This window comes from Orbicella faveolata, unplaced genomic scaffold, assembly GCF_042242905.1.
Source record: "Orbicella faveolata isolate gen_17 unplaced genomic scaffold, um_ofav_v1 contig_13, whole genome shotgun sequence".
NCBI lineage: Eukaryota > Metazoa > Cnidaria > Anthozoa > Scleractinia > Merulinidae > Orbicella > Orbicella faveolata.
This window is the reverse complement of record NW_028301540.1, coordinates 9238104-9250901: the sequence shown is the minus strand read 5'-3', so window position 1 is coordinate 9250901 and position 12798 is coordinate 9238104. Positions and strand designations below refer to the sequence as shown.

At 39.4% G+C, this 12798-nt stretch overlaps 2 protein-coding genes across 11 annotated transcripts in view; one reads left to right on the top strand and one right to left on the bottom strand.

Annotated features, from left to right (window-relative positions):
- Nucleotides 1-4720, bottom strand: part of LOC110053313 (serine/threonine-protein kinase Nek10-like) — a 35030-nt gene extending 30310 nt beyond the window's left edge. For 3 of the 9 annotated variants that reach the window (XM_089284509.1, XM_089284500.1, XM_089284507.1), the window contains exons 1-2: nt 2369-2529; nt 1348-1452 (exon numbers count right to left, since the gene is read on the bottom strand). In XM_089284509.1, the coding sequence (XP_089140635.1) occupies nt 1348-1397 (50 nt within the window). In that variant the 5' untranslated portion in view covers nt 1398-1452; nt 2369-2529. The other 6 variants (XM_089284501.1, XM_089284505.1, XM_089284506.1 and 3 more) reach the window with 6 other exon arrangements.
- LOC110053312 (4-galactosyl-N-acetylglucosaminide 3-alpha-L-fucosyltransferase FUT6-like) lies at nt 204-12798 on the top strand. 2 transcript variants are annotated; one of them, XM_089284511.1, is made up of 2 exons: nt 204-352; nt 10463-12798. In XM_089284511.1, exon 2 carries the CDS (start codon nt 10501-10503, stop codon nt 11815-11817), a length of 1317 nt encoding a protein of 438 aa, XP_089140637.1. In that variant the 5' UTR covers nt 204-352; nt 10463-10500; the 3' UTR covers nt 11818-12798. The 2 variants fall into 2 exon arrangements, with proteins under 2 accessions (XP_089140637.1, XP_089140636.1); XM_089284510.1 differs by lacking the exon at nt 204-352 and adding an exon at nt 7859-7927.

Genomic DNA, 12798 nt, shown 5'->3' with positions numbered 1-12798 from the left:
TGTCTGTCTGTCTCTGTCTCTGTCTCCGCCCCCCCCCCCCCCCCCCAAACCCCATTTTCTGTTAATAAAATGAAATTGGGAAGTACTCTGTACATTGTGTGACTATATAACAGAAGTAGTAGGACTTCCTGGTGATCTGAAATGACAATCCAGCTAAGGAAGTCCTATATGTTGGTTTCCTGGTCCAACAGATTCTAATAAACTTAAGTGAATACATAAAACATTCTGCTATATTGAAGACTCCTGTCTATTTAGGTGTCACTGGGAAAACGCATCAGTTTGACGGAATTTTTTTTTCAGTTTCCATCAAGACTGATGGAAATGAATGAATCACAAATATTACACATGTGAGGTAAGTTGCTCCATATAACCCACTGCAGTGTTTGGTGATCGTATAATAAATTTCTAGTACACTTTTGTACCTTCAAATTTCATAAATAAGGTATAAAGAGCTCATCTATTTACATCTTTAAATTTCCGTGATGCAAAATAATTATTCCCGAAATCTCGTTGGCAAGTTTGTAATAGTCTAACCCTAAGTGAGTACACAGAGTAACAAATCGGTTAGCACTAAAAAAATTCAATGCTTCGATACCGAAAGCGTCATAAACAGCAATGCTTTCATATAAAATATAAATGCTACGATTAATTAATTTTCGCAATGTAAGCTCAAGTTGCCTGAATGGCAAGAATTCTAGCAAAAATAATTATACTGTCAAAATAATCTTGATTTGAATTTCAGTCACAAAGATAAGTAAAACACTTTGTATCGGGCCAGTCCGATCGATATGATTAGTGATCACTTAGTTATGTTTATGACAAAAATAACTAACTTCTCGTGTTGATACTCAATACATACTTACGCATACATTTTGGTTAATATGCATCAAGTTAAATCGTTTGGCAGGTTTTATAGCTTCGGCTACGATTGAATAGCAAAACAATTTTTAAAATCATACCTCAAACTGGTTTTTCTGATTAAAACGAAGAATTTATTCCAATGATAAACCCAAACAAAATGTCGCACTCAAACCGGCACGTTCTTTAGTTAAAGGGGTCAGCCTCGGGCAAAATAAGTTGTATACTTAAGGCATTGTCTTATATACATGGATGATATTTTCTGTCCTTCAGAAATCTCAACACAAGATAGTTTACTCCCAAAAATAAAAATACAACGTCGTAACAGAGTCGACATGGGAAAATCAGGTTGCAAAACTAACCCCGCAGTTTGCGGGAACGCTGATCGATCGATGCGGTTGGGAAGCCTAGTCCGCGAAATCGAAGATATAAGTCACCTAAAATTATATTTCACAATGCTGGCTGCAAAGCAAATTTATTTTTATGTACCTGTACACTGCAGATGTCTGACCCTTATCCCGTTTGTCCTCTACAGGCATTCTGGATTTAGTGTAAACTTAGGTTTTTCTTTTCCATGGCCAGGGAACCAAATACCTGTTGATAATAATCATACATAAAATAACTAAATTCAACCGCTCCATGGTTTCCAGCCGACAGGATCTTTCAAGTGCCTCGCAACATAAATATTCGAGGAACTAGGCTTTTAGGATGTAAATTTATGAAGTTCTAGCGATGATGTAGTCTCAGAGTTAGTAACGCTGGATAAAAGCAGAAATGTAAGAAATCGATCACCGGTTTCTCCCGATCTTAATACCATTTTCAACCAGCTAAACAAACCTGAACGACACGTCGACACCGACTATAAACTCAAACAAGATCTTCTTTCTTCGCAAGGAGGCGAAGAATTACTGTAATGGAGTTTTCAACCTTTCAAGGGAAACTTACGTTCTCCGTTAGCTATACTCAGCTATGATTAAGACTTATACGCTGTTGTGAAAAAAAACTTTGTATTCACGAGCAGACCGCACGAAGCTTCACGATCGAAAGGAAATACGTCAAAAACTACAGGAAATGACCTCGAATCTCGTTTACGTTCCGCTGCTTTCTAAATTGCAAATGATTTCACCCCCAAACTTGTATTCAGTGATCTTCTTAACTTGAGCTGTGGCAGAATAAAAAACTAACTTTCTGTGTGACATCTCGCTTAATTGTTGTGGGTTTTTTCTAAGCCCAATAGATTCAAACTTCTGTGAGCTCTCTGGAAATGAAATTATGTTAAGTTCTATAGACAGGTATTAACGTTACGGGAATCTAACTGAGATCATGATGATTCCATTCCCGTTTCCTAAGAAGACTGCTATAGTCGGAAGAATTTGAACGCCTCCAGCGAGAATATCAGAACATGTAGCGAGCGGAATAAACATGGTCACCCGCAAAATCGTCCGCAAATGATCTCCAAATTAGCCTGTTATGGTTAACAGAAGAACGTATAATAACAGGTACAACTTACCACAAATTTATCAACGACATCTACCCACAACCTTCACAAACTGCCAGCTTAAAACTAAGCTAAACAACAAGATTTTCGACCTACATTTCCCACGAAGCACCTCCGAGTTCGCTCACTTTGCTCAAGAAATTCGCAAAGCAACGTCAATTTCTCATGGAAAATATTGTGGTTTTTTGACCAATCAAAACGCCGCCTGGGACAATGGCGTGTAATCTTAACCAATCAAGATAACGCCTGCTGAGTTGATAATTAAACCCTACTAGCACTCTCTAGGGAGAAATATTTCTTTTCTCTTCTGTTTTTACACCTGTAGAAAACACTTTTACTTTTTTTCTTCGTGAATGAAAAACTGCGTTATTCCTAAATATCGAAAGTATTTCAATTTTTTTTTTTTTAACCGTTATCAATTCACAGGCGGCCCAAGCGCGAGATGAGAGGACATAATTAATGTAAATGAAACGTACGCGAACATTGACTCTTGCCTTCGAGCGGTGTTGTGTTACAAAGATGTGATTTACAAGGGTTTGTATGGGAACTTTACGGGTTTGCTTTAAATACCTAAAATTTAATGTTCTGTGAATATAACTGACTTAACTTGCTTTCCTGTCGTATTCTTTGTTGTTTCGTGGTGTTTGAGGCCGTTTTGAAGCGTTTTCAGCGAGTTAGCGCTGGTGGTGTCCCACTAGTAAATAACACTTATTCACTTACTTACACTTACTAGGATAGTTTCGTAGCGTTACCTCCCAGTTCGTGGAATAAAAATGTTAAGAACTCAGAAAGTTAGAGAGATCTCCATCTTCCATGTAAAGGCATCCCTGAATTTGAATATTCAATATTGAATTTAGCTGTGTCGTTCGCCATTTCCCTTCCTATTTGTTATTATTTTTTTACTTACAAAATGGTTTAGTAAGCGATGACAAGCAAACATTTTTGCTCAGGGATAGCCTATGATTTTTATAAGAATTCTGAAAGGAATCGATTACCTCCAATGTCACAGTTGAATGTTGGCCATTATAACTGAAGAAGTAAATTAAGTCAATCTTGGACATAACAATTCAGCAGTATAGTAACACTAGTAAAGCCGCCAGTAAGGTAAAAACAAGGTACATAAAGGTATAAAATTTTGCCGTGTAAACGACTTTCCTCATCAGTGTCGAGTCAGGTAGTCCGAGAACGAGCCGGTGAAAAGTGGCACAAGTACCAAGTGTAAATTGGCCGTTAACACCCTTTTTGCACCCTGCCAGTTGAGTCCCAGATTTACAGTTATCTTTACGGTTGCACGAAACCTAACATTCGAGTTCTGTTCCAGAAATGAGTAGACAAAAAGTTTAAATTTTGCAAACATATTTCGAGCAACATCTGTCACCTTTCAGAAGAGTAACGTTCATTTCTGTTGGTATTAAAACAATAACGCTGATAGCGGATGCAACTGCTGACGTGAAAAATTTAGAGTTCTGTAGTGCCGGGTATCGCCTCTGATATTCTTTGAAAAAACCTTTATGAAGAGAAACTTTATGACTGCGTCAACAAGAGCTTTCCTTTCTTTTAAGCAAGTACCAGTTCCTACCTGAGTACCAGTATACGTCGATACTCGAGTGATACCCTCGCTTGTTAGAATTTGAATTTTTTTCCGAAGGGCGGCCCTGGGTAGGGCTGCTTATCCGAAACTTTGAACTCGACTCCATAAAAGAGATCAATTTCGGCGATAGTTTTTGTCATGCGCCATCGACCCACATGTACACTACCTACACACAGTATTACAGCGAGTCATGCATATCCTCACAGCATGCTCATTAAGTCATCGCGTAAGGCTGAGGTATGGGAAGGTTCTGCCACTGCTGAGCCAGTAGCCAAGCAAGAGCTTGTCAACCGCCCCCAGGGGAGGTGGGTGGGTTGCAAAAGTTGGCTGTTGCGCCGTATAACCGATGAACCGGACCACGTTTCAGGCTGAGCGACCAAATTTAAAATCCAGAAGCGTGAAAGATTGCTGCCACGTCAAGCATGAATGTTATGAGCTAATCAATTCAACAACAGAAATGTGCTTTCTCGATTTCTTCGCGTGCAACTCTACAAGGATACCTTGACTGTTAAAACTATTACTATAGCTTCTTCCCTGAACACCCTAAAAGATACCAAACTCTGTAATTCACAGCTGCTAAGCGAGACGACCAACATCTCCGACCCTTCACCAAGTCCAAACGGTACCGAGTGCCCCTGTACTAGCACTAGTATAAATCAAGTGGAAAAGACTTGTACTTACTCCCTGTGAGTCGAGACTTTTACTGAAAAAGTCTTCCATTTAATAGATGTGAAGCTCGATATTGCTTACAGAATTGAGCTTCAGTGCATGATCTTCTGTCGTTTAATTTATCGTTATGTAACCGTGACTGTGAGAGTCTTGTGATTTTAGGGCCCGACATCACCTCACCGTGGGTTTTTAACTTCAATTTGTTTTTCTTAGTTTATTTGAGAGCTCTTAGCTCTACACGATATCGTCCATCGGTGGTAATTAATTTTCAGGTTCGTCTGCTTGCCTTGTTCTGCATGGATCTCCCAAGGAACATCCTGTTTTGGTTTTTTGTTCTCTAAAGTTTAATTTAATTATTAGTTATTTCAGGACTTCGTACTTTGCTACTGAAAGTCGCGTGACAAGTGTTTTGGTTAGTGTTGTAATAGGATGTCTAATCCTCCAAGGCAGTTTTCCAAGGTCAGCCCCACATGCCTGTCGATAGGGTATTTAAGAAAGTATTGAATTCTTGTAATTCAGATCAGTTGAAGTTGGAGGTAAAGCTAGCTGAATGAACGGAAGCAGAAGTAGTGCTCCCTGAGATACTCATTGCCATTTAGTTTCGTCGAAATATCGAATGCCTATAGTTTCTACAGATGCGAAATTTCGTGAAATTTCTCTTGGCTTTGAAAAACGTTCTGGCGAGATTTCGCGAGGTTTTGTGAAATTTCGGTCAAATATTCGATTTGGATCTTCGAAAATTCGTTCGAAAGTTTGAACAACATTTTGTCCTTCACGAAATTTCGCTAGCGTTTTGTACATAGTTTAAATGAGTGTAATGCAATCTGTGAGGGAAAAAGCAATAGAGAAACTTTTTAGAGACTTCGTTCCAGTTTATTATTTTCGCAAGGAAATGTATAAACCACTAAATGTCTATTTTCACTCCTGTGCGAAATTATCATGTCTCTCTAAATTTGTTACAAGTTTGTTTTTTTTTGTGTGTGTGTGTGTATATATTCTAAGCAGCTTAGCTTTGTTTCTGCGAACTTTTACTGCTCGCGGTTGTGAGATGCTTTAAAATAAGTGAAAATAAAAAGAATGCATGACTGCCCGAAATAACCTTAATGGGCTAATAAGACTAATAGGACTTCGTGCGGTTTCTGATGCAAAATTTTCGTATTCAGTTCCTCATAAACGACGCGAAAGAAATAAACAAATATCGTGACTTGATATTGTAGGTTACTCGAGTAAAAAGAAAACGGCAAAGTCTGCATACGAGCCTAGTAGACCATCAGGCCAACGCTTATCCCCAGTTTCAGTGGCACGATATTGCTACTCCCCCCTGGATGGGATGCCAGTCCATCCCCAGGTTACTCTCAGCACCAATTTGCTCGTACCCATGCAAACACCTGAGTGGAGACAGGCACTGCGAGAGTAAAGTGTCTTACCCAAGGACACAACACAATGTCCCAAAAATGGACTCAAAGCCGGACCGCTCGATCTGGAGGCGAGAGGGCACATTACGCACTAATAAATTCGAAAACGCTCAGGTTACCCTAATATGACCGAACAGACAGAACATTTATAGCGCAGCCTTAACTACCTTGCGAGCAGTTGGTTTCTACATTCGGCGTAGGAGAAACCAACTGCTCGCAGGGTAAAAAATAAATTAATTGCAGAGCTTTGAAAGCACTCCAGATACCCTAAACAGCGTTTTATATAAAGCATCTGAGGGACCACCATCGTTGGGTGCTCCCGGCCCGTTATAAGTGTATACATATTTAATTCTCTGAGCAAGTCACATGCATTGGTGTAGGGAGTGAGTTTTGATATGCTTCGTTCCTGTTTAACTCTGCTCATTGCCCAGTTTATAAGTGCATTAAGTTTCACTCCCTGGCAACGGTCATTGCTTAAGGAAGAATTCCGGAGACAGCTAGGGTTTTGAAATTTCCATATATATTAAACAGTTGGATGTAAATAATAAAACAGAAATTTCTCATATCACGAAAGTTCGAAGTGGCAATTCACTTTAGAAAACCAGAGGGGATTAAAGACCCTCAAACATAACTTTTTTTTAAAAAGCTCTGATAAAATAGAATTTACGGAAAGGGTCCTAGCGCTAAGAAAATAAACTGAGGTACAAAGACAAATTGCCTTTTGTTACAAATAAGAGCCATCGATCGGTGGCAAACATCAAACAAGCTTTAATGAAAAAAAAAAAAATAATAATAATAATAATTGCACATAATACAGAACCAACCACTACTCACTACATCTTTAAAGATCCACCAATCATGATCATACCTTTTAAAAAAGGAAAGTCCCTGAAAGATATGCTAGTTAGAGCGAAAATACAAATGGCTTCCAAATGTTTCACACCGGCGGAGATTGTGTGGCCTGTCATTCGCCCCTTGTTAGCGACTTTGTAGCTTTCAAGACGATCTCAAAAAGGTGACTGGAATACTGCAACCCGTGTGGTTTTACGCAAATGTCATTACACCGTGGCGTGAAAATGCATCGAAAGCGTAGCATGGAAAATCGTGACATGGATTGCTTTAATGAAAACTTAATTAATATTTCACTATTGTTCACACAAGGTTCACACTTATTATAATCTCTTTCCTTTCCAAAAAAACATTTGCTGTCTTAGGCATGGGTCGCACTAGAACGAATTTTTTTTTTTGGGCGGTCCGAAAGATCTAAAATTATCGGCACTGACCAATTTTTTTTGGGTTCGTTTTCCGGTCGCACATGATGCCACACGACAAGGCTAAATTGTGTCAACACTGATAAAACGCTTTTGTAAAGATGCTTTCTCGTGCAGGCATACTGCCCATCAATTTCCTTGCATGTAAATAAACACGCAGTTGACATGTTTAATGAATTTCTGTTTTCTTTGGGCGATTTTGGAAAAATCTGCCTGCCCCACCCATACACTACAGCGTCTTTGATCTTTTTGGTCCACTGACAAATTTTCCAAATTTTGCTTGTAGTGGTCGCATTAGGAAAAGCTCCAATTTTGACCCAATTTTTGGTAAAACAAACAGAATCCCCTCTAGTGCGACCCATGCTAAGAAGAAAATGTGAATGCCACACCACACAAAGCTAGATAAGCCATACCGCCACAAAGAAAAATAATGATTCCCAAGGTCCCCTGTATATATCTTTTTTATTCATAGTAAGACAAGATTAATCGCAGACAAAAAATATTGTCATATCGGCTACTCATAAGCTTCCGGTTAGCGCGGTCTTACCTGGGTTCTAGCTAGTAGATCGTTAACAAAAGATTCTATTGTCAGTTCAATATATCACTCGAGCTCAAGCGAAGCAAGGTGGGTTATATTTTCTTTCTTTTTGTTTGTGCTATGGCAATTTTATTTAAAGAAGAACGTCAGGCGTTTACAGAATGCGAATTTTATAGAACTGAGAATCGCATGATAATTAGGGTTAGCGGCTTTGAAGAATATGTATAAAACGAATGCACAAGCATTAATTTGCCTTCAAGAATGTTTTCTTTCTTCGAATAGAGAAGAGAGAAACTTGTTTGGAATATTTATGAGTATCTCAGTATCTTCAAGAATATTTGCTTTCTTCGAAGAGAGAAGAGACAAACTTGGTTGTAATATTTTCAGCATCTCGGGTAGTCATCATTTGTGATAAGGAGGGCAAAATTTAAATTACCATGCAATTCAGTTCAGCTTTTAGCATTAATCACGGGAAGGTCAAACCAGTGCCAGTTGGTTGTTAGACGTTTTCGGCGGCTATTAAAGAAAAACTTCCATTAAGGTATCAATACACCTCAATTTCTCTCGGATATAAGAATTTTCTTTCTCTTAATCACTGGCTGGGACATGTTTTGGTCTAACCTTTTAAACAAATTCCCAGCGTTTAGCTTTTTGGCTTCAGAGAAACAGAGGATAAACGAAGTCCTCATTTATTAGGCTTTCGGGAAATTTATGCTTCACTGATGTTTACTTTGAAAACGCACTAACGAGAGGTGGTCAATTAAGGTGTACTGAGAACTTAAATTAATATACCCAATTTTCATTCATACTTGAACCAAAAATGTAGGCATCGCTGTTTTTGTAGAGCACATTTTTGATAATTAAACAATGTATACTAGGTAGATCGTTTTTCCGCTGGAGCGGTCAAAAAATTGATTGCGGTGGTAATGGCTGTTAGAGGACAATTCTAAACAATTCTCAAGTTTGAATTTTTATCATTTTGTACAAAATATTGATCAGTATATGGGGATAATGATCTTCAAAACAACGTCACTCTCAACCAGGAATTTCCAATGCTAAATTTTGCGGCAGAATTTTGAACCACGTATGAATATGTCAGCCAGTTCAATATATTGTTTCAAACTATCTTCAAATTTACATTTTTGTGATTAATTTGTAATTTAGTTAAACCATTTCATAAAAACTACCAAATAACAAATCAAGTAGAAGAACACATCAAACTGATGGTGAAGTTAAGAACACGTTCATGGTCTAAGTTTATCTCAGCTAGGACATATACACCGAAGTTAAGAGCTTGTGCCAGAATAATGGGTGAGTTTATTTGCCCTCCAGCAACAAACACAAATATACATAACTACTTTAAGTAACATGATCGACAGTTTGTTTTTAAAAGGGGAAGAATATCGACTACAAAGTTGGTAGACATGTATTTCATATTTTATTCAGATAAGTAATCGTAGTCAGGTGTCCCCAGTTAGTATACATTGTATGCTAGCGACTTCGACACGTTAATAAAGTTCTTATCTTATCTTATCTTATCTTATTTAGATTGAATTTTATCCCGTTTAAAAGGTACTTCGCGCATATGCGGCGACTCTCGCACGTGTACAGGGTCTCGAATCTATGGTTAACTACTAGCTAAAAATGTCAATCAAAGTTCGCGTGCTTAATGTCACGCAACATTAATTGTCTCTGATCACAAAAAACAAATTAGTTTATCCACTGGGACCCTTTGATGAATGCCGTTCTCTTATTGGCTACGCTATTGATTATCTATTCTGTTGTAGAGGGTGAGAAGCCTAGCAGTGTGCAGTTGGAAACAAAATGGCGGCCGCTTCTTTGCTTTTTTCAGTCAAGTGTCTGTGAAGAGTTAGAAGAAGTTTAGAACGACTAAAAGTTTTATTCTAAAACAATCAGATTATTCGTTCTCGCTGTCTAGACGTTGTAGTTGGCTCGGGCTGCTCCCTCATCAACTATCACGCGATAGAGATCTCGAGCTCATAATCTAATTGTTAAATGTAAGGAACTAACGCAAACCTAAAATAAAACTATTTTTTTGCATTCCGGCAAATAAAGATGTAAGCTAAACTGAGTTTGCATCAAATTTGTCCTTAGCGAATTGAGATAAAATGAACCAAAGGCAAAGAGTGATCAGTTTAGATCATTCGCAAGTCGACATGAATGGGAAGTGGCTTTCGGCACGGAGATCTTGAGATCATCGAGTTTCATCCGGTTGTTGAACGCGCATGGGTGTACTTGGTATGCAATCGATGGTGGATGAAAAGTTCTTTTTAATAATAATGACAATGACAACGACAACGACAACGACAACGACAACGACAACGACAACGACAACGACAACGACGACGACGACGACGACGACGACGACGACGACGACAACGACGACGACGACGACGACGACGGCGACAACGACAACGACAACGACAACGACGACGACAATGACAATGATTATGATGCTATTGCCGGAGAGCCTGGTGAAAACCAAGTCATGCTATAAGCAATTGGTTTTGTTAAAAGTTGATTTACTCTTCAGGAAATCCTGTTATCAAGCACATTCATCGATCACTGGCAACAGTTTAGTCCTTACCTTTTCTTTTACAGTTCCCATCAGGCTTGGAAAGGAGAACCCCAGGTTAAAAATGAATGCGGCGAAAAGGATGCTAAGGCCCTATTATTGCTTCTTTGTCCTAACCAAGAAACAGAGAAGAAACCTGCGGATTGGCTTTGTCACAACCTTAATGGTAGTGGCATGTTATCGAATAATCAGTTTTATTCAGTATAAAGAATCCCATGGTGTTGGCGTCATTAGTCCTAATACGTTTCAGTCAGTAAACCAAACGAAGTTGATATTGGTGTACGCTCCGTGGCCTTTCGAGCCATGGGGTCCGAAAAATGCTGAAGAGGCACAAGGTTACAAATTCACAGATTGGGACGGTACTCCATGCGAAGAAGACAGATGTCAAATCACTTTTGATAAAAGTTTACGCAACTTTAGTGATGCCGTGCTTGTACACAACGGAGGAACATACAACCCGAAATTCAATATCGAAGAAGCCAAGAGAAACCGGCCATATGCACAGAGATGGGTCTTCTACTCAAAGGAAAGTCCTAGTGTGGCGGCCGTGGGAGCCCGCGCTGACGGCGTGTATAACTGGACTGCAACATATCGGCGAGATTCGGACTTTTTCGTCCCGTATGGAGCTTACGTTCCCTTAGAACTCCAAACTAAACCAGCTGACGAGGATATTACAGGTGAACAGGTTCCGTTAAATAAGAGGACGAAAACAGCCGAAGAGTCTGCGGAACAAGCCGAAGAAAATGTAAACTACGCAAAGGGAAAAGATAAAATGGCCACTTTCGGTGTCAGCAATCACTGTAACCAAAATGGAGTTAGATTCTCATTTGTCCGCGCACTCATGAAACACATAGATATAAGCCTCTATGGAAAATGTGCAGCTATGTTTGAATCGAATAACACCTGGCAGTGTCCGCGCCGCAATCAACAGATCAGTAGTGATTGTGCTGAAGAGCTTCAACGCCACAAGTTCTACCTCGCCTTCGAAAATAGTTTGTGTGTAGATTACATAACGGAGAAGTATTGGAGAAATTCACTTGAGCGAGGATTGGTCCCAGTGGTTCTTGGTGGCGCTCAGTACGGTCCCGAACTGGTAATTCCTGGTTCTTTCATCAACGCAGCCAACTTCAATTCCGTTAACGATCTTGGAGATTACCTGAAGTATCTGGATAAGAACGATACGGCTTATAACCAGTATTTTAAATGGAAAACCAAATACAAGGTTGTCAAGCACAATTTTTGGTTATGCCAATTGTGCAAGGCCCTTCACGATCCAACGAAACCGGCGAAAATTTATCACAAAATATCCGAGTTTATGGGGATTAAAGGATCATGTAAAATTGACGAAGAGCGTATCAGAGGAATTATTAGCAGGGGATGAGTGAATTGGCATATCAGTGTAGGACATTCTGCGATGGGAGCTAAAATTAGCGATACTCCGTGCCTCAAAGCAGATTTCTGTGGAACAATACGCCGTTGTTTTTGTTTTTATTTATTGCATTTTCTCAAAGATTATTGAGGTGTTATAATGACGAAGGGGAATACTAACTTTAACAAGCTTGGCTAAGATAGTACGATCGTCCACGTGTTGGGGAAGAATTAAAGGTTCAACAAGGTTAATGTTCAAGTGGACTGCAATAATATAAAAGTAGGATTTTTGGTGCTTTGGAGGCTATTTTTTGCCTGGAAAGCTGTGCGAATCAGGGGCGTAGCTTTGGGGGGGGGGGGGGAGGATCCTGGGGTACCCGTGACGCCCTTTTGTAAGCCTTTTTAAGCAAACAACTTACAACATGTGGCGAAAACGACATGACAATCTGGTGAGTACCCTCACTTTGATACAGCGTGACCCCCTCCCCCCTCTTTGAAATATCCTGGCCACGCCCCTGCGAATAGTGCACTAAATATTTTACTTTCAGCAAACTTTAGATCATCTGGGTAAATAGCATTAAACCTTTCCCGCATTCCACTTCAGTGCGTTCTTTGGCGCACGATCAGTGCGTACTTTCGCAACACGCTCTTTCGTGTTTGATATATTACTCCTAGGTTGGACATCCGTTCTGCAGATGTACACTGGAAACACTACACTAGTTTTGTTGAGATCGCCATTCGTCAGCTGATTTTATAAGGCCTAATAAGTTGGCTTTACTCTATATGCAGCTGAGTATATTCACGTACTTTCGCGTTTCAAGCTAGCTTTGTTTAGCCCTAGCTCTTTCTTTTGTCTCTAACGTGATGCAATCTTGTATTTGTTAGTACAAATAGAATACTCTTATCCTCGTTCAACGCCGGATTTACATTTCCACGATTTACATCTAAGATTTTGCGTCGAAGTTGAAGAAAGAAGAATAAACGTGAAGTCCTA

Bases quoted from the DNA above. Each gene is read 5' to 3' on its own strand.
- LOC110053312 (XM_089284511.1), top strand. From the start codon at position 10,501: ATGAATGCGGCGAAAAGGATGCTAAGGCCCTATTATTGCTTCTTTGTC.